Below are 21,177 nucleotides of genomic sequence, written 5' to 3'. Positions count from 1 at the left end.
ATGTCATATATCGTAGATAAATATAGTTTGAAATAATGTATTGATGATCGATGTCATAACGGGTCATAACGATGATGATGATATAATTGTTCATTTTTAAAAAAATATAAAAATCATATTAATTTGTATTAATAATATTCGAACTATCAAATAAAACGAATAGATTTCGATATTATTTGCATGAGGTTTTTCATTATTAAAGGTTTTATTGGTAATTTTGTCGAAATAATTTTTTTTAATTTTATTTCTGCTTTTGATTGCCTTTGCGTCGGTTCAAACTTAGGATTACTTCGCCCGTCTCCCCTCCACTTTTCTCCGATTCCTAACCGCCGCCGTAACTCGCCACAGCCCTTATTACACACATACATTTCTCTGTATATCAAAATACCAGTACCCATTTAATTTTTCAAATATTTTTCCTCCGCTGTTGGAATTTGTAATTTTCGCAGATCGGGGCCTTCCGCAGATCCGACCAGCTGTTTTCTTCCATCCGGTTTGCTCCCTTTATTAATTTTTATTCTGTTATGTCTTTGTGTGTGTATTAATTTGTAAAAGTAGGATTTTGGATTGAAATTTGGTGTAGGAAATGGGATCTAGGGTTTCGATATTGGTATTTGAGGTATCGATTGTTGTGACTGATCATTATAGCGCACGAGGACGCCTCTATATATGTATTATTTGTGTGGATAGTTGTGCATATGGATATTTGGCTTGCTTTGGGATTACTTTCTTCAATTAACTGGATATACTGGGAAAGAAAGACGCAGCTCGTTTTTGTCGCTGTGATTGTATTACAATTTACAATCAGTAGAATCAAGCACAGGAGGATTTATCTGAGTCACCTTGTGGTGGCTAGTACAGCTTGGCAAACTATCAACGTTGCTAATATACTGTTTTTTTTCCTTATTATAATTGGATTTAGGGCTTTTTCTTATTTAAATACTTAGAGAATAGAGCTTTACTCATATCTGGGTGTTCCATCAAGTGAAAACCTCTTCATTTGGATCTGATGTGTATTTGCTTCAGTTGGTTGAGTATCTGGTGCAGTGCTTAGAATTTTAAGGAAACTTTTAGTTGATTGGGTGTTTGTGTTTAACTGCGGGCCCTTATGGTAGAGTAGCATACCTTATGGGGAGTGCATGCCACAAACCTTCAGACTCGTGACCAAGAAGTTTCTCTTTGACCTCTTTGTCTCTAATAACTAGAATGGAATTGCACTATGAGATCTTCGAACCTTGTGTTGGTTTCTCACTGCACATGTTAAAAAATGTCTTGTTGGAAAAATAAGCATTGTCCTCTGTTTTGGAATTCTTTAAAATATCAATTTTGTATTGTATGTTTCCCTCCTTTTCTTTTGCACTTTATAGGGCCATAACTTAGCATGCAAGGGGCCTCTGTAGTTTCAGAAGGATCAATCAACCACTTCTACTCGCGCTATTTACATCTTGACATTTGATATTGATATAGTTTTTAGTGAACCTCTGGGAAGAATAAAAATTCAATGGAAGGGGTGAAATTTTTGAAGAGTTCTAATCTAATTTTTAAATTATTTTCTTATGTTGACCATATGAACTTGATATTTAGTTCTATGATTTTTGTGGCAGTTTGATATGCAATTATCACCTTATTTAATATGTAACAATTTGTTATATCTAAATATGAGTTTGCTTTCGAAAACTCTAGTATTGTCAAACATTATTTTTCAAATTAATTTGATCAAATACTAAGAACATATCTCATTTTATACAACATTCTTTGATTTCTCTAGGATTGACAGAGTTCCAATAAAAAACTTGAAATGCCATCAGCTTCATTTAAAAGTTTATTAGCACAATTAATTAACTCATTCAAATTTATGTGATCGAGTGATAATTCTTGTTTGAGAATTGAGATAATGTTATTTGAAATTTTTCCCACCTTAACCTTGTGGGCAAGTTCTACCCCTGTCTGACCTAGATGGTTGAATTTTATGGGCCTAGCTTATACTCTTAGGTTTCAGAGACAATGTAGTTGACATGAAGCTGATAAAGAGATTCTTCTTGAATTTGGATTGATTTAGTGAAGAATCACCTTGTTCTTGTTCATTTTTTTTAAATAAAGTAGTGGTGAAGAACTGCCTAATGTTTCTATTTCTCATGAACTATGATGAAAGTGCTAATCACAAGCAACTAGAGGGCCTTATTGTAGGCTGGCACCTGAATGTTGAAATCGCACAGTCTTGAGACTGAATAGTCTTGGTACCTAGGAATGAAATTCCATGTTTTTAGGAAGTACTTTTTGCAAAGTGGACAATATTATTTTTCTTTAAAACTCACAATGTTCTCCATCCGTGTAGTTTGCTTAATATATGACCATAAATTTTTATTACTATTTTAAGCATTTTCTAACTTTAATTTCATTGTCACTCAGTTTGAATATTTCCGCTGATGGACGTCTTGTTTCCTTATTTGTTCAGGTTGCCTGAAGATTTTCTGAATGAGATTGGCTTTTCAGTTGGGCAATGAATTCAAGTATGTTGGCTGGAGAACGAAGGTACTTAATGATGTATTTTTTCTTTGCTACAAAAGCTCAAGTAGATTTTACTGAAGGTGTACTGTTACAAATAAATTGAAGATGACGATCAATTAAGGCTCTATCAACTGTTGAAATACCCTAAGTTTTGGAACTTATAGGCTGCAGCATATATGCAAATTTTATTGGATGCTCGTTGCTATTATGAAGATATATAATTGTTTTGGGTTCAGTATTGAGCTTTTTCTGTTTTCGTGAAAGTTTTCTGTGGGTGAGCTGTTTTCGGATTCTTTATCCCGTTTACAATACTTGTTGTATTATTGTATGTTGTCAATTTTGATTATATTTTTGAGTTACCTTCTCTGAGTAGCTGCCAACTTGCGTCATTATAATTGTTTCATTCTTGAGGAGATGCATTTAGCGCCTCTTGAATTTTCTTGTTGGTAGGATTTGGATACTTATTTTGATTCTTCTGGTTTTCTTTAGATCGCCCTAGGTTTGACTTCTATCCATTGTTTAATGTTGACTCTCCTGTAGGTGGGCTTCTGCAAGACGGGGTGGAATGACAGTTTTAGGGAAAGTTGCTGTTCCAAAACCCTTGAATTTACCAAGCCAAAGGTATTCATAGCCTGGCTGGATCCTCTCTTTTATTTTAGCATTTACATTTCTGAATTTACTTTCTAATACTTTACCCTACTTTATTTGAAGGTTAGAGAACCATGGTCTTGACCCGAATTTCGAAATAGTTCCCAAGTGAGTGATTAGTGATGTTCGTGTTGCCTTATGCAGCATGAATGCCATTCAGTTATCTTCTGAATTTTCTGCTCAGTATAACCATGTTTTGAGTTGTTTTTTGTCGCGTCCTTTACCTTTTTCGTATTAAATTGATGCAAGATTTATTTCTTTGCAGGGGTACCCTTAGCTGGGGTAGTCGTGTATCTTCCTCTGGATCAAATGCATGGCTCTCTTCTGCGCAGAATACTGATCGCGGAAATGCTGCACACAGTCATGTCAGTGGTCGCCCTTCATCTAGTGGAAGTGGAACTCGACCTTCAACTTCTGAAAGTGACCGAATGAATGTACCTGTTTCCAATGCATGGGGTTCAAATTCTAGACCTTCGACGGCTTCTGGCTCATTGACATCAAACCAGACATCGCTGCGCCCCAAAAGTGCAGAAACCAGACCTAACAGCTCGCAGGTTTCAAGATTTTCGGAGCCTGTGTCTGAAAGTTCAACTGCAGGGGGTGCAAGTGGTGTCGGAGAAAGATTGGTAGGGTCAACCTTGTATCCAAACATCTGCCCTTTAGTTGCCTGCAACAATAGTTAACGAAATCAACTAATTCGATTTTCTCCATACATCTGTTTTTGAGATATAGTGATGAACCATGTTCATGAACATGTATTTGTGGGGTACTGCTGCAGAATTCTTAATGTGCCACATGTTTTTGTAAAATTTCAGGGTGTAAAATCCTACCAGGAAGATGGATTCTCCCTGAGTTCTGGAGATTTTCCGACTCTTGGTTCTGAGAAAGAAAATTCTTTGATGAATACAAAATCACAAGGTTGTTAGTTGTATATGCAGAGTATACACAGAATGACTGCATGGTTGTCAATTATTGTTGCTTCTTTGACATCGCCTGTCTTTGTTGTTGCATTCTCATGTGTCAAGCAAATGTGTTACATATTAGATGATGCGAGCAAATGTTGATTTTAGTTATTTGAACCGTTTGAAATTGTTCTTGGTCTCCATCTAGAAGCTAGATCATCTGCTCGGATACGTTTAAGTATGAAACCTCTAGATTATTTGACTTTTATTTTCTCCGTTTCTCTTTGTTGTTATCTTATTTTTTGTGTGTGTGTATTTACATCTTGTGGAGTACATTATGTCTGCATGGCTCACTTTTGCTCATCATTTTCGACAGAGAATTGCCGTCCTAGCTCAGCTTCTGAGACAACAGCTAGGGCAAAAGAAGAGGATGCAAAATTTCAGTCCGGTCTGTGCCTCTGTGTCTTTCGTAAATCTTTCTTAAGTATTATAACTTTGCTATCCTACATTTATTGCGTTCCATTATCGTAGTCATTTTGTTCAAATCTATCATTAACGCTTTGCTTCCCTTAAGTACAGATGGCCAACGTGGAACTGTGAATATGTTGACTGATGGTCCTCGGACTGCTGAAGATGGCATCTTCCCTAGAATGGAAAATTGGCAAGGGGAGCCCCAGCAGTATTTCAACACCAATATTCCTTCTCAACACTTTGATGCTTGGCATGGTCCTTCTTTTAACGGCCCAGCTGGTCCTTGGTATAGGGGTCGTCCTCCAGGACCTGCATTTGGAGGTCATGTTGCTCCTGGTGGCTTTCCGATGGAGCCATTTCCTTACTATCCTCCTCAGATTTCACATCCGGCTGTAGGTGGTGTGCAGTCGGTTCCACCAGCAGGGTCTGGTCCTAGAGGAACCCATCCCAGAAATGGAGATTTATTCAGGCCACCAATGCCTGATACCTATGCACGGCCAGTTATACCATATAGGCCTGGATTCTACCGAGGCCCCCCTGTTCCACCAGTCCAAATGACATTTGAGGGTTATTATGGACCGCCAAGGGGCTATTGCAGCAACGAACGGGAAATCCCATTTATGACGGCAAGGCCCCCTTCATATAATGGTTTTCAAGCAATGGGTACTCATGATCCTAATTTCCATGGTGGCTCTATTGGACATGGTCCTTCTGGGAAAACATTGCCAATACAAATGGAAGCTGATCACCAATCACAGCAAATAGTTCCCTCGAAGAACCATAATGACTGGTATCGGAAGGATGAAGAAGAAAATTGGGATCGGGATATACATCCTAATGTTTTGTATTCTGGAAAAGGTAGCCTTCCCACAATGACATCCCAGAATAATGAGTGGGGAGCTGAGGAGGTACCAATTGACTACTCTGCCCGCAATTATGAACATCAAGGACATTCATCAGGCAGTGTCAGAGTGAGGTCCATTGAGAGCAGCATGGGCAGTGCAAAATTGATTAATGATAATTTAACAAATGAATCACCAAATGTGGCTTCTTTTCCGACAGAAGGGTGTCAGATATCTCTTGCTAATGAGATAAATCCATCTTTACAAGGGGAAACAAAAGATTCAGTACTGATGCAGAAACTTGAAGTTCTAAATTCAAAGTTTCGTGGTTCTTCTGATGGACAGTCTGATGCCCCTGATGTGTTCAACAGGGAGGAGCGTAGGAGTCGGTTTCAAGTTGAAAAGAAGACGAATAATTGTTCTGTTGAAGTTACTAATGCTGCTGGATCTTTTGAAAGGGTTCCTGCATCTGTAGATTTTGGCTCTGGCCTTCATCAAGTGACTGTTCCGAAGCAGTCAACCCCTGCTGTATCTAGGTCAGATAGGAATTGTTTTTTTTACCTTTTGTTTTTCTTGCCATGCTAAACAATATATCTTAAATTTATAGGAGCTCATACCATGGTGGGCATGGTAGAGTTAATCGTGTACGTGACCCTAATGATGCTGGAAAGACTGCCGAAGATTCTATGATACATTCTGCAAAGAAGATTGAAGAGGAACCTGTTGAGGAAACATCTGACCCATCTGATATCCAAGAACAGGTTCTCTTATTTAAATGATTGTTCATTTATCTACAAGTTGATTGTATCTAAAAGTTTCTTTGTGACCTTATCTCTGTGCTTTAACCAGCGTGCCAGGAGAAGAGAATTGGCAAAGCAACGTGTGCTGCAATTACACAAGGAAGAGGAAGAACGCACAAGAGAGCAGAAGGCCAAGGCTTTTGCTAAATTAGAAGAACTGAATCGTCGAACCCAAGTAGGTGAAACTGTGAACAAAAAGGTTGAGACAACTGAGTCCTCTGGTGACATCTATGGGGAGCAAGAGAAATTGTGCACCCTTGGGGGAACAATGTTGGTTGTCTCTGATTCTAATGTTACTGCTCTGGAGAGCAGTATCGGTCAGTCTGGGGAATCTGTGGAAGTGACCAAAAAATTGCCTGTCGAGCCACCGCAACAACTGGAACCTAATCCGTCACATTGTCAATCTTTGAATATGAAAGATCCACACAATGTTAGAAAATTAGGCATGCAATTGAATGATGGAGGCATCTCTAAACACAATAGAACAGGCTATAAACAAAAGCAGAATAAATCATTGGCGAAGAGTTCACATGAAAAATCTGTTGCAAATACTGCATGTGAGGCACCAGAATATCTTGTGAACGTTCCTACTAATTTTACTTCAAGTGAGGTTGCTTCAAGTGAAATTCAATCAGGTGACGAGTCAAACGTGCTCAATACCTCCAGTACTGTGGCTGAGCCTTCCATCCATCAGAGAAGGAAAATTAATAGCAGTAAAAATAAGCACAAATTGGATGAGACCCCTGTTTTTCCTGTTTTATCACCAGTTCTTTCAGTATGTAGTCCTGGAAATCCGTCTATTGAAGATGTTGAGTCCAAGGCTTCTTGGTCAAACCTGAACAGCTCGGCAGTAACAGTGGCTTATCTCGATATAGAAGACAAGGCTTCCAAGGCGTTCTCTTCTTTACCTAATGAAGAAGGTCACAGCAGAATCACGAATCAGTCGAAACGTCAGCCTTTTCGAAGAACTTTAAGAAGTCAACTGCCCAATAAGTTTATGGACGTTCATCAAAGTACTGATACTGCTGTTTGGGCCCCTGTGCGCACGCAGAACAAAGCCAAGAGTGGAATTGAAGTTGACAAAAAATCTATTCTGGAAATGGACAATGCCACAAACAGTGACAATATGGCACAGAGTAATTCAAAAGGAAAGAGGGCTGAAATGGAGAGATATGTTCCGAAGCCTGTGGCTATGGAACTGGCTCAGCAGGGAAACACTCCACATATGCCTTCTGCAGTAAACATGCTTAAATCTGATGAGGTTCCTGGGATTTTACAGTTTGGATCATTCGGCTCTGTAAGTCAACCTGTGGGCTTCGTCGAGTCTAAAGTAGAGACGAAGGAGGGGGATGAAAAGCATAAGATTCATAAAAAGGAGAATGTAACATGGCGGCAACGGGGTTCAACAGATTCAGCCCATATGAAAGGTGTGAATCTTGGTCCTGCTCTGATATCTGAACCTTCCATGGACGTCCCAAAATCTACAGAACATCAATTCATAAATTCTGTGACTAATTCAGCAAATGCTGATACTTCTGATAGCCATAGCATTTCCTTTAACGCAACCACAGCTGCAATGAGCACAATTCATGCCGTGAAAGATCATGGGCCAACAGTCCGAGGAAAAAGGCACCTACCTTTGGTTCCTCGAAGCACAGGAAATAATCTTGATCTTGGGGATATCCTTTGTAATGAAACTGATGGAAGTGACACCCTGCCTGCTGCTGATGTGGACCAGTCAGATAGGACTATCTTTTCAAAGGATAGTCGGAGTCGTGGAAATCAGCCTTTGTCTCATTGGAAGCCCAAGTTGAACACAAAATTTGCAAATAATTTGCATGGGAACAAAACTACTGGAATTGAAAGTGTGACAATGGAAATGACTGGGGCCTCGAAGAAGGATCATGCATCTCAACAAACAGTGCAAGTTTTACCTCAAAATGATAAGCAAAGCCGCAGTTCATATCGACCTCAGCCTGGTCAATCTGTATCTGAATCTGATGCGGTTGAGGAGTCAATTGTAGGCAATCAGCAAAAGCTCGATAGAGAAAATAAGCCTTCCTTAACAAAAGAGCCTCCCTTTTCACTGAACCAAGATCCCATCAACTCCACTGAATCAGCTCCTTCTGCAAACACAGATGTTCAGCATGAGCACAATATCTCAACAGGCTCGAGGAGAATTGGCAAACAAAACTCCCGAACTATGAGAGGCCATGAATCACGTGGAGATTGGGCTTCGGGCCAAGAAAATAGGCCAACTCAAGCACATAGATTTCGGGAAAGGCAGAGGCGGAATGCTCACTTTGAATACCAGCCAGTCGGACCACACAAGAGTGGCGAACCCGAATTGCTGGATGGACCTGCAGATGGAGCTAGTAATGTGCGCTTAATAAACCAGGAAAGGGGCCAGAATCACCCCAAACGCTGAGGAAACTCTAATAGGTACGACTAGTGCTGTGTGTGTCCACTTTGGTTAGGACTAGTTGGAATGTGAAATTTGAGAATTTTATGTCCTTTTCTTTCCGATGCCAGTTATCCAAACGTGTCTTGGCTTGATTAGGAAGGTGAGTGTTGCTGACTGTTGGATTTTAGCTAGATTCTATTTTATATTTTTTTAATCCAGTTTATCTCGTTGACAGGTGACACACGCATTGATCGATTAGGAGCCTAGTTAGGGGCAGATCTTTGGGTGAAGGTGTCATGTTTTTGCAAGTGTTAGTTCCATTTTACAGCTGTAATTGTTTTGATACACTATAACCTGACTGCAATTTAGCCTTAGCGAATGTTGTAGCTATGTGTATTTTGTGGCAATATTCAAGATTTGCTGTTACTCCTGCGTGGTGCTTCTTTGTCTTCTATGTTATTTAAGATCCTGGCTATTAAGCCGGTTTAAAGATACGCTGACACAAGCTATTGCCTACTATTCTTCTTACAGGTTTAAGAATGATGTTCAAAGCTTCAGCATTAATGCCATCTCTCGACCTTTAATTTCGACGATTCAGATTAAATGAGAACTCTCAATCTCAGTCCCAAGCACTTCTTTCTTGCTATTCGTACTTGTTTGGCTGTTGTCTAACTTAAAAATGGGTAATCTTCTAGAGAGAGGAGCAACGGGCATTATGAATTTGATACGTCGTACCTATCTAATGCATTTTGGATGGATGTCAATTTTTTAAAAAATATTCACGTGCTCTTATCCTTGTGTCTTTTTGATGAGCAACACTTGTACAATTCACAAAATTAGGGGTGGCAGTTCATTCCATACAGTGGTGAAGATCGTATTGGGTGTAGATTACCTGTTGTACATGGAAAACTCATATCCATTTTTTGACACTGTAAGATAAGAAAAGTTGGATTTTAGGGAAAAAAATCTCAGGACATTTTCGTTAAAGTAGAAGAGTCCCAAAGAGGTTAGTGATTTCATTTATAATGTCTAAGCAAATTTGACATAGAAACACAAAATGAAAAAGGTATAAGGTTTGGACATTTGATTGCATTCTAGTTACACATTTTATGCGAGGATTGGCTAACAAGCCTCTCCTAATATTTTTTTGCATTTGCTTCTTTGATTACATAACAGCTAAACTTCACATGGATTTGGGTTTTGCAGCAAGTTTTTTTTTTCACTCTTATTCAAAATCTCTTCTTTGATATACCAGATGGTCAAGAAAATTGAAACTGAACATCTATTATTATATTATTAAGAGGGAAAAACTTATAAAAACTAACTTGATATATTTGGTATGGTCTTTTCAAAACATCAAAATTAGCCCTTTAATTTTTAATTGCTAAACATTGCAAAGTGGATAATATCAGTAAAATTCTAGAGTCTTTATGTTAAAAGTACATTTCTTAAAATTTAGTGTTTTCTCCATTTTAATTGTGTTCCAATGGTTTTTATTTTAGGTTCTCATCTTCGGACATGACAATTTACTATCCATCGTCCAATGTAAATGATGGTGATAATGTCGGGAAGAGAGCACAATATGTATGTGTTAGTTTGATTATTGCTTGAATAATATTTAAATCATCATTAATATGGTGAAAAATTATCAAAAATCTTTACTAATAGTTATTATATGATTTAATTAAATGATTTACCTTCATCATATCAAATATTATATCCCTTGATTGATCTCATGTCAAAAAATTATTACTACGTTTATATCTTTTTTAATTAACGTGCTACAACAATAAAAAGAATATTAGGCTAATAATATGTATTTTTTTTGAAAAATACAATAAAGTAAATCTTAGATTAGCAAAATCAATTGGTTATTTAAAAATAATTAATGGAAATCTCTATATTAACTAATTAAAAAATGTATAGCATTTTATATATTGTTTAAAATAAGAATAATATTATAAGATAAAAATTATTTATTTATTAAAATTTAATTATTATAATATAATACGTGAATTAAGACATAAAATTATGATATTTAGGGCAAAATATCGATAGTATTTTCTCAACTCAATTGGGCCCCAAGTTTAGGACTGAATGGGCTTCTTCCCAATTTTATAAAATTTTAAAAGAATTGAATAAGTCCTGGTCCAATGGATATTTGAAGGCCTTTCTCCTCGTAACAAAACCCTCGTCAGCGCCGCCGCAGAGAGAGTCACCTATAATCAACGCCGGTACTTTTTCTTAGAACGTCTGCAGCGAAACAGGTTTGTGGATTTCATATTTTACTGTGATACTTTTGGGGTGGTTGGGTTTGAACGATAATGTGTTCAGATTCGAAACTTAATTTGATTTTTAGCGAAATTTGTTTTTAATGATGATTTGATGCAGATTTCGATCAACAAGAGCCCCCAAAAACCAGTTCTCAGTTTATTGGAGAAGATGGCGTCAAGATTTTGGACTCAGGTTTGCTTCTCTAGAAGTTTGTTTGGTTTAGACCGTGTATGTGGATCTGTTCTCTTTGAGCTTTTAAAAATAATGGATTTTGGAATTGATTTTGGTGTAATTATCTGACATGAAATTTTTCTTCTCATCCTGGATGTGTGCTGAATTTGATGAGAAGCTTGAGGACGTTTTTGTAGATTAGTTTTGAATTCCTTAGATCTTCAGTGGTGATTATTGAGCTGTATATGTGTGCACCAGCTTATACCGATGACGTTTGTTTTTTGGCCTACGCTTATTCTTTCTGTTTTTATTTTTTATTTTTTGGGATGTTAGGGTGGTGACAGTGAATCCGAGGAGGAGAGTGATTATGATGAGCAAGAAGAAGAAACTGTACCCGTGGAGACAGCTCCAGAAACTGCTGCGAAAAGGTATTATTATGTGAATGAAAGTGATTCGGATGATTCTGATGGACAGAAGAGAGTTGTCCGGGCTGCCAAGGACAAGAGATTCGACGAGATGTCTGCCACTGTTGATCAAATGAAAAATGCCATGAAAATAAATGACTGGGTCAGCTTGCAAGAAAGTTTTGACAAGATCAATAAGCAATTGGGAAAGGTTATGAGGGTAACAGAGTCGGACCGGGTTCCAAATCTTTATATAAAGGCCCTTGTAATGTTGGAGGATTTCTTGAATCAGGCCTTGGCTAATAAGGAGGCAAAGAAGAAAATGAGTAGTAGCAATGCGAAGGCTTTGAATTCCATGAAGCAGAAGTTGAAAAAGAACAATAAGCTGTATGAGGATACTATTGCCAAGTGTAGGGAGCAGCCAGACCTTTTTGAGGAGAAGGTTGAGGATGAGCAAGAACCTGATGATGATGATGAGGATGAAGATGAGGAAGATGACTTTGATGAGGACCCCGCAACTTTGGAATCTGAAGAGAGTGAGGATGAAGAAGAGTCGGGAAAGGAGGCTGCTGAGAGTGGACTAGGCTGGGAGAAGATGTTGAGCAAGAAAGATAAGTTGATGGACAAGCAGTTCAAGGACCCTAGCCAAATCACGTGGGACACAGTAAACAAGAAGTTTAAGGAGATTGTTGCTGCTAGGGGCAGGAAGGGGACTGGAAGAATTGAGTTGGTTGAGCAGCTCACTTTCTTAACAAGGGTTGCCAAGACTCCTGCGCAGAAGCTTGAGATTTTTTTTAGTGTTGTCTCAGCACAGTTTGATGTTAATACGAGCCTCAGTGGGCACATGCCTATCAATGTGTGGAAACAATGTGTGCAGAATATGTTTGCCATTCTCGATATTTTGACCCAGTACCCAAATATTGTTGTAGGGGACACAGTGGAGCCTGAGGAAAATGAGACCCAAAAAGGAGCAGATTTTAATGGTGAAATCAGGATTTGGGGAAATTTGGTTGCCTTCCTTGAAAGGGTAGATGTGGAATTTTTTAAGTCACTTCAGGTGATCGATCCACATACCCGTGAATACATTGAGAGGCTTAGGGATGAGCCAACATTCCTAGTTCTGGCTAAGAATGTGCAAGAATATCTTGAACGTGTTGGAGATTTTAAGGGTGCCTCAAAGGTAGCTCTGAAACGGGTTGAGCTCATATACTATAAGCCACAAGAGGTATATGATGCAATGAGGAAATTGGCTGAGCAGTCGGACAATGGAGTAGAATCTGGAGAGGAAACCAAAGCTGAGGAAAGCAAGGGATTATCGGCGTTTGTTGCAACTCCTGAGATAGTTCCTCGTAGATCTGTTTTTCCTGAGAACAGCAGGGCATTGATGGATCTCCTTGTATCACTCATTTACAGATATGGTGATGAGCGGACAAAGGCTCGTGCCATGCTCTGCGACATTTATCATCACGCCATCTTGGATGAATTCTCGACTTCCCGTGACTTGTTGCTTATGAGTCATTTGCAGGACAATGTACAACACATGGATATTTCAACCCAAATACTGTTCAACAGGGCAATGGCTCAGCTTGGGCTATGTTCCTTCAGGGTGGGGCTTATTGTTGAATCCCACAGTTGTCTTTCAGAGTTGTATTCTGCTGGCAGAGTGAAAGAATTGCTCGCACAAGGTTTTTCACAGAGTAGATATCATGAGAAGACGCCAGAGCAGGTATCTTTTGTTATTTCTAACTTTGTTTCTAATAACTGTAGCATGTTTTTGTGGTTCTCATAGAAGTTTAATATGCTCAAGGTAATGAGATTTTTTACCAACAATCTTGAACTTTATATCTAGTTTAAAAGTCATGTATTCAAATATATCCCAATGAAACATTTCTGTTCATACGTCCGAAAGATGGAAACGTCAATTGTTAATATTCCTGTTATCCTGTATGTTTTTTGTCACTTCTGAATGAGTTTTCTTTGCTCTGTTTTCCTATTTGTTTATTTAGATTAGATTAAATGTGCATCTGGCTCACATGTTAATATCATCTGCTAATCAAAATCTGCAGGAGCGACTGGAGAGGAGGCGTCAGATGCCGTATCACATGCATATTAATCTTGAGCTTCTTGAAGCTGTTCATCTGAGTTGTGCCATGTTGATGGAGGTGCCTAACATGGCAGCCAATGTGCATGATGCCAAACACAAGGTCATTAGCAAGAATTTCCGCAGGTTGCTTGAAATGAGCGAGAGACAAACATTTATTGGGCCTCCTGAAAATGTCAGGGATCATGTAATGGCTGCTACAAGGGCCCTAAGACAAGGTGATTTTGAGAAAGCCTTTGATGTTATCAAATCTCTCGATGTTTGGAAGCTTCTTCGCAACAATGACACTGTTCTTGAGATGCTGAAGGCTAAAATTAAGGAAGAGGCTTTGAGGACTTACCTTTTTACCTACTCATCCTCCTACGATTCCCTAAGTCTTGACCATCTGGCTAAAATGTTTGACCTCTCAGATTCACAAACACATGGTATTGTGAGCAAAATGATGATCAGTGAAGAGCTTCATGCTAGTTGGGACCAGCCCACACGTTGCATCGTTTTCCATGATGTTGAGCACACAAGACTACAGGCTCTGGCGTTCCAATTGACCGAGAAACTCACAATTCTTGCAGAAACAAATGAGAGAGCTCTAGAGGCACGGATTGGTGGTGGTGGATTGGAGGGTCTCCCTCTAAGACGCAAAGATGGACAAGATTATGCTGCAGCAGCTGCTTCGGGTGGTGGTGGTAGGTGGCAGGACTTTACTTTTACTCATGGCAGGCAAGGTAGTAGTGCCGGGAGGACAGGATATAATGCTGGTGGCAGAGCACTAGGCGGCGGCAGTGGTTTCACGAAGGATTATACTCGAATAAGTGGTTACCAAAGCTCCCGGCATCATGATGGGGGCCGGATGAGTCAGACTGGATCAGCTGCTAGGGGTGGCAACGTTGATACATCAACTCGGATGGTGAATCTCAATAGAGGTATTCGCACGTAATGGGGAACTTTGCCTTTTGAAGTGGTAGCATCGGTTTTGTCGTTATTGAATTTATTATTTTAATGTTTATTGATCTTTGACATTATCATTATTATTATAAGAGTAAGAATAGAGTTTTTCGTGGCGATTGTTTATATTCACGAAGTCTTTTTTTAAAAAAAAATCTTTTTAAATCTTCAAGTTATTAGTTGATATGTTGTTTTGAAGAGCTTCTTGTTTTGGACGACTTCCGTCATATTCAGGTGGTGAGTTGTGTGTTATTCAGATTAAACGCATGGGTATTAGGTGAAAAAACGTGTGTAAAATAAATAGAATATTGAAATTTTTATAATATTTCAAGTCGAATATTTGATTTTTTCCGAGACGCACTTCCTCGATTTGTTGTATTTGGCATACGTATCCAGATATTTGTCAATCGTGTTCATTTCTATATCCACCAATAAAATGAAATTCACTAATTGGATTTATAATTTTAATATGTTTCAATAAGTGAATGTTATCTCATTGGTGGACACGGATGGTGAGTTGTATAACAAAATTATTTATATATATTTTTATTGTATATATAATTTTGATATCAAAAGAACAACTTTTTCACATAAAGATTTTCAAATATTTGATAATCTAATTCCTTTGTCCAGAATACTTGACACACTTATGTTTCGTTTGATATGGGAGAAAATCCGGTATCATCAAATTGAATGGCGACATTTCATTACTTAAAAGTTGGTAAAATTCAAATAAACATCACGTGTTCTGATAAAAAAAAAAAATTTAATGATATATAAATTTTATTTATATAATATACTCTATTATCTGTTTGAATTTGAATACTTGACTAATAATTATTAATAAACTCACCGCAGAAGTCAAACTATAAATTATCTGAGCCCTTTTAATAATAATAATAATAATAATTATTATTATATAAAAAGAGTGCTTAGACGATCCATGTAGTGCGATGACTTAATTTATTAATTAATCTAATTTTATTAATAAAAAATATTATAAAAGAGCTGGATTTCAGAAAATGAATGCAAATAGAATTGAATTCAAGCAAACAAGAGAGACAAGATGCAACAATCAAACATGTCTTTATTGAGGGGTTTTTTTATTTTATTTTATGACGTAAGAACCCGAGGTCGGTATTCTTCGGTGCGTATTAGATAAACGATGTATGACAAGCTCACATGAAAAGATGTTGGTTTAGAGAATCAAACTCATAACTATTGAATCGATAAAATCATAATATTAAAATCAAACGCACATGATAATACTTTATACACAAATGCTTCAAAGTCTAATCTTGAAACTCAATTTCAAGCTAAAAAATATTTACATTTTAAATTGGTACCGTCCAAATTTCTCAAGTATGAGTGGAAAATTTTGACCTTTTCTCCATAATTAATTTTAATTTCTTATTATATTTTATTTGAAGGATTAATTATTTTATGTATTCATATAGAAAAAAGTGGAAAATTAAAGCCATCAAAAGGTAGATGAATTAGGCCGAGAAAGCGTAGCAAAAACCAAACGGAAAAAAGAATTACTGGCTGTGGAAAACGAAAAGAAAAGCCACCGAACAGTCGGTCACACGATGAAATGAATGGTAAAGTGAAAGCAAGGAGGAAAAAACAAGAAGATTGGGAGAGAGAGGTGTGTGAAAGAAACAAGAATTTTAGGCCAAAAAAATGGCGAAGAACATTTCTTCAACAACAAAGATTAGTCCACTTCTTGCTCTCCTTTCAATACCAACAAATGGAATCGTTTTTCTTAACCGAAACAACAACTACAACTCTTCCACCACCACCACCGACATCCACTTTCATTATTCTCGCCAGTATTATTCTTTCCCCCCCTCCTTTCTGTTCACTTCTCTCTTTCATTATTACTGCTGTTTCCACCATCCCTTTTGCCCATTTCCCTTGATATCATAACGGCAAAGATATATAATAATAAAGAAAAGTCAAGCTCTTTGTATTGTATTACTCGTCTCTAAATCTGACCTGATCTTGGTGAGTTATTGGTTTCTTTTATTTATTTAATGGTTTTTTTTTTTGTGAGTTGTGTGTATCTTGGGTTTTGTTCTTTTGTTTGTGATGTTTTAGTTTGGAGTTTGATTTTGTGGATTGTTGGATTGTTTCCTTATGGGATTCTTGTAATAGGTAAATGATCGATTGCTCTTTACTTGATTTTTGTTACGATCATCGAATTCTTGAATGATTTAGGAACTAAAATGAAAACAAAAGTTGTGAAAATCTATTCTTTGACATATTTGCGGTACTGTTTGGATCTAAATAGCGTTAGTTCTATGATTATTTACTCGTCTGTGTGGATTTCTCGTGTTTGCTGCATCAATTGAATCGAGATCTTCAGCGTGACTGCTTTTATGAAAGATTGTGTTTATAAGTAATGGTCGAACTATATATTTAATTTTCAAGGTCATCAATCGACAATTCGACATTGATCTTTGTATGTCAATGAAAGTTCTTAAATCTCATACAATATTGCATGATTTCAGGATGATGTTTGGAGGAGGCGGAGTTAATGAGAACACGGTGATTCCTGCATTTGTGGGGAAGAATCGCCTCCCATTTGATAATAACACATTGCCTCAGCTCTGGTTGTTTGGACACGGTGAGGTCATTTTATACTTAATTTAAGAAATTATAGTTCAATTAGAAGTTTTTTCCCTTGTTGCTTGATCAGTATAGATGCAGCTTGTGTTTTCTTGACTAAAATTCTCTCAAATCTCTGAGCACACGTTATTTCTGTAGACTGTTATTACGCTATACGAATACGACCCTTCATTTACCTTTTCAGCTTGTATGTTATACCTCTTTTGGCATAAATTATGGCATAGGCTATGCGCTCATGTGACAAACTGCCATCTCAGTTTCTGAAACTTCTGATTTAAATTTCGTTAGCTGGCTACAATATTTATGAAGTTCTACAAAAGGATCAACGTAGAAAATGGGAAAGCTCCAATTAGATTTTTTAGGAGTTTAATTGGTTCTTGGTTTTCCATCTGTCTCGGTTAGGCTGGAAGCAAAGCTTTATTGATTCAAGAGCCACTTCACGGTAGGTTCTTATTGCATAGTCGAGATGCAGACACCAATGACGCATATATGATCCTGTGCAGACGGAACAGCACAGTGGCACAGCCAAAATTCAAAATTGATACTCGAAAAACTTGTGTGAAAAAACTTAATTTTTGAGATAGTTGCAGGGGTATTTCATTTTTGTTACATTTTTTCTAGGATTATATATTACAAACAACATTTTAATTCTTGAAACTACCACCCTTCTTGATTCTTGATTGATGATAATTGATTTCAGATAACAATCTCGAACTTCTGTTTCAGCTCCATCTGTCCACGAGCATGCATCCTCGCATAACGGTGCTATCAAAAGAGTTAGGGAAGAAGATCTTCTTTGTACACGGCAGAAGAATTATAGTCCAGAAAAAAGTTGCCAACATCGATACTCAACCAAATCCTAATCTTGTATCGACGGGCCTCAGACTTTCTTGCGAGAAAGAGGAGCAAAATTCCTCGGTTTCCTCTGGCATCCTATCTATCGGCAATAACCTTAAAATGGAGATGGATCGGCAGACAGAAGAATTTGGTCGATATATTAAACTTCAGGTATCATAATATTGCATATATCCCTTCATGGGGTTAAAACAACTTGCTTCAGTTTTATACATTACAGGGTTGGAGTCCATCCCCCCCTCTTAATATTTCCTACAGACTCGTACATAATTAAATATGTATACCACGTGTATAAAATGAGATTTGGCTTCATACAATTTTTCATTTTAGTTTTGTGCCCACGCTTCTTTTTATGTTCTCAACCTCTAACAGTGCCCCTATGTGTATAGGAAGAGAATATCCTGAAGGGCGTAAGAGAGTTGAATCACAGGCACACGATTTCTTTGTTGAACACGCTAGAGAAAGGAGTCAACAAAAAATTACACGAGAGGGCTCTTGAAATAGAGAATGTAAATCGCAAGAACAAAGAATTAGCGGACAAAATAAAGCAAGTTTCGACTGAAGCTCAGTCATGGCATTATCGAGCAAAGTACAACGAATCAGTTATCAGCATTATGAAGAACAATATCGAGCAACTCATGGCACAAGGCATGTCTCGAGCTCATGAAGGCTCAGGGGAAAGTGAAGTAGACGAAGCGGTTTCAGGCACAAATCATAGACTAATCATCAGTGGCTTGGAAAAGCGAGGTTGTCAAAATGGCCGGCTGACATGCAGGTCATGCAAAAATAAAGAAGTTTCGATCTTGTTACTGCCTTGCAGACATTTGTGCCTGTGTACAGATTGTGAAGGACTTTCTGATGTTTGCCCCGTTTGCCAGGTGATGAAGACTGCAGGTGTTCATGTGTACATGTAATTCAAAACATCAAGCTTCATTACCTGTTTTGATCAAGATTTGTTTCAAGGAAATTGTGAATTCTAAGCAAAATGAATCTGATCGATCTCTTTACAACATGCAACTTATAGTGGTAAATCGATGTGGTTGCCACTCTTTGTTTTAAATTTTTTGTATAATTGAATAAGTTTGCTATAATATTTTTCAAGTTTGAGTTTTACCATATCAGAAATGAATTGTTGTCTCGGCTACAGGTTTGCTATGCTTTATGAGAAGACCCTGCTTACTGTAGCATTGTCTGTTAAATTATAATTCAATAGATTATATGATAACAACAATTTCCATACACAACCTTTACAAATTTTCAATTATATCGTATGCAAAAACTTGTGTGAGACGGTTTTACGGGTCGTATCTTAATTGGGCCATCTATGAAAAAGTATTACTTTTTATGCTAAGAGTATTACTTTTTATAAATACTCGTGAGACCGTCTCACAAAAGACTTACTCTATATCGTATCAAATCAAATCAAATTATTTTCGTTTAAATTAATTATTCTACTCTCATTAATATTTTCGAATCCATGAATGATATAACATGCAATTTTTCAACCAAAAACAAATTGATCGTGTCTAATATTATACTCTCATAATTATTTTTTCCCTCATCTCAATTAATCATGCAGGAATATGTATCGTTTTGTGTCAATCAAGTATATGTATCGTTCGGTCAATACTGTGGCACACTTTCTTGCTCATACAGCATTCAATAGCGCTTCCAATTTACTTTGGCTAGATGGAAATATTCCATTTTGGCTTTCTTATATTGTAACTCGAGATTTACCGACTTGATGGTATGAATGTTTAACTTTAAAAAAAAAAAAAAACTTCAAGTCCAATTTTTCATTTCTTTTTAATATCATTTTTTCATATTTCATAATACTATCATTCGTTGATTTTTCTAACTCGTGAATCATAGTGTTAATTTGGAATTTAGTAGAATAAATTTTAATTTTTAATTCTTCTAAATTGATTGGCATATGAATATCAAACTATTTCAAAAAAAAATTTGGGGTACTAAATGAAATATTTTATCATCTCATTCTCATGCACCTTAACACACAAGATCAAAACCCTTCCGTGGCGGGTATGCCTTGTCTCTTCATTTTCAAATCTCCGACGTGCCTAATCCCCACACTTTTGTTGTTATTCCAATCAACCTCTGGAACAAATTCTTCCATTTTCACTCCTTGTTTTTTCCTTTGCTTTTTGGGAATTAATCTGGTGTTCAGCTACAAAAAAATGCAGGTGAGTGCAGTCATCTCTCCATCGCCGAGCTTCAACAGCTACTCCAACAGTAACTTGGCGGAAGTTGCGTCTAGGGTCGTTCAAGAATTCGGGGATGACGCCGATGAGCAAGAAAAACAAACTATCCCAGGAGTCTACGGAGCGGAAACGTTCGATTCGGCAGAAAAATACGGTGGCCGAGAGGAAAAAGAATTCGAATTCGCGTCTGTGTGGCGGGGTTCTGAATCGGTACTCCCCCCAATTTCAGCCGGTGAGATCTTCCACAACGGTATGATCAGGCCCGTTTACCCGATTTTCAACCCAATTTTTTTCCTGGGAAGTATGAAATATCATGGGAGCGTAGACGAGAGCAGGATGAATTCGGGTTTGTTGAAGGGTGTGAAGACAGGGATTCCACTAAGGAAGCTTTTTACTGAAGAAAGGGAAACATCAACGACATCGTCGTGCTCTTCTTCGGAAGCCGACGAGTTGGACGGAGTCTCGGTTGATATGTACTGCGTATGGCAGCCAAAACCATCGGCGGAGGGGCAGTTGAAGAAGAGCAGCTCCACAGGTTGGAAGTTTAAGGGACTTCTGCAAAAGAGCCATAGTGTTGGCAGCAACGGCTGCTTCGCAATTGCGTCTCTGAACAACGGTGTGCGAAAAAGAGATGAATGTGTCATGGAGTCGCCTGCGAGCGAGCACGGTGTCTGGAAGGACGAAGTTGTGCTTTTATCCTCGAGCAGAACAGCCAGTAAACGCATGCCGCCGCCATACAAGAGGGACGGCGGGAAGAGGTGGTCCTATTTGCCTTACAGACATTATGTAGAAGGTTTATTGACTAATGTAAATAAGTTGAGCAAAAATTTTCGACCTTTTTAAGATAATTTGTTTGTATAAATTTGGATGTGTTTTAACTTATCATTTCATTTCTTTATTTTATAGCAGTATTTTAGTGAGTATTATTTATTTACATATGTAGGAAGATGAATCTATTTAAGAAATTAAATTTTATAAATAGTTTTTTATTATTATTCAAAAATA

At 37.6% G+C, this 21,177-nt stretch overlaps 3 protein-coding genes and 1 pseudogene across 9 annotated transcripts; all 4 read left to right on the top strand.

Annotated features, from left to right (window-relative positions):
- The first annotated feature begins 248 nt into the window (after window positions 1-248).
- LOC140957410 (protein MODIFIER OF SNC1 1-like) lies at window positions 249-9,391 on the top strand. 7 transcript variants are annotated; one of them, XR_012171619.1, is made up of 13 exons: window positions 249-493; window positions 2,456-2,532; window positions 3,049-3,129; window positions 3,220-3,264; window positions 3,422-3,782; window positions 3,972-4,074; window positions 4,435-4,506; window positions 4,638-5,907; window positions 5,979-6,132; window positions 6,221-8,613; window positions 8,704-8,735; window positions 8,811-8,885; window positions 9,107-9,391. XR_012171619.1 is itself a non-coding variant. In XM_073414643.1 (12 exons), the coding sequence occupies exons 2-10, from the start codon at window positions 2,501-2,503 to the stop codon at window positions 8,597-8,599; spliced, it is 4,497 nt and encodes a 1,498-aa protein (XP_073270744.1). In that variant the 5' UTR covers window positions 249-493; window positions 2,456-2,500; the 3' UTR covers window positions 8,600-8,613; window positions 8,704-8,735; window positions 8,811-9,067. The 7 variants fall into 7 exon arrangements, 3 of the variants coding, with proteins under 3 accessions (XP_073270744.1, XP_073270746.1, XP_073270745.1); XR_012171621.1 differs by having other exon boundaries at window positions 265-374; window positions 450-493; window positions 6,221-8,735; XR_012171620.1 differs by lacking the exon at window positions 8,704-8,735.
- Window positions 9,392-10,733: 1,342 nt separating this feature from the next.
- On the top strand, window positions 10,734-14,593 carry LOC140956920 (eukaryotic translation initiation factor 3 subunit C-like). Its single transcript, XM_073413869.1, has 4 exons — window positions 10,734-10,842; window positions 10,967-11,041; window positions 11,354-13,150; window positions 13,491-14,593. The coding sequence occupies exons 2-4, from the start codon at window positions 11,018-11,020 to the stop codon at window positions 14,457-14,459; spliced, it is 2,790 nt and encodes a 929-aa protein (XP_073269970.1). The 5' UTR covers window positions 10,734-10,842; window positions 10,967-11,017; the 3' UTR covers window positions 14,460-14,593.
- Window positions 14,594-16,511: 1,918 nt separating this feature from the next.
- On the top strand, window positions 16,512-19,104 carry LOC140956623 (probable BOI-related E3 ubiquitin-protein ligase 3; annotated as a pseudogene).
- A 941-nt stretch (window positions 19,105-20,045) lies between these two features.
- On the top strand, window positions 20,046-21,065 carry LOC140956498 (uncharacterized). Its single transcript, XM_073413256.1, has one exon. The coding sequence runs from the start codon at window positions 20,149-20,151 to the stop codon at window positions 21,013-21,015; it is 867 nt and encodes a 288-aa protein (XP_073269357.1). The 5' UTR covers window positions 20,046-20,148; the 3' UTR covers window positions 21,016-21,065.
- The last annotated feature ends 112 nt before the right edge of the window (window positions 21,066-21,177 follow it).

This window comes from Primulina huaijiensis, chromosome 14 (genome assembly GCF_012295235.1).
Source record: "Primulina huaijiensis isolate GDHJ02 chromosome 14, ASM1229523v2, whole genome shotgun sequence".
Lineage (NCBI taxonomy): Eukaryota > Viridiplantae > Streptophyta > Magnoliopsida > Lamiales > Gesneriaceae > Primulina > Primulina huaijiensis.
This window is presented reverse-complemented; position numbering and strand designations above follow the sequence as displayed.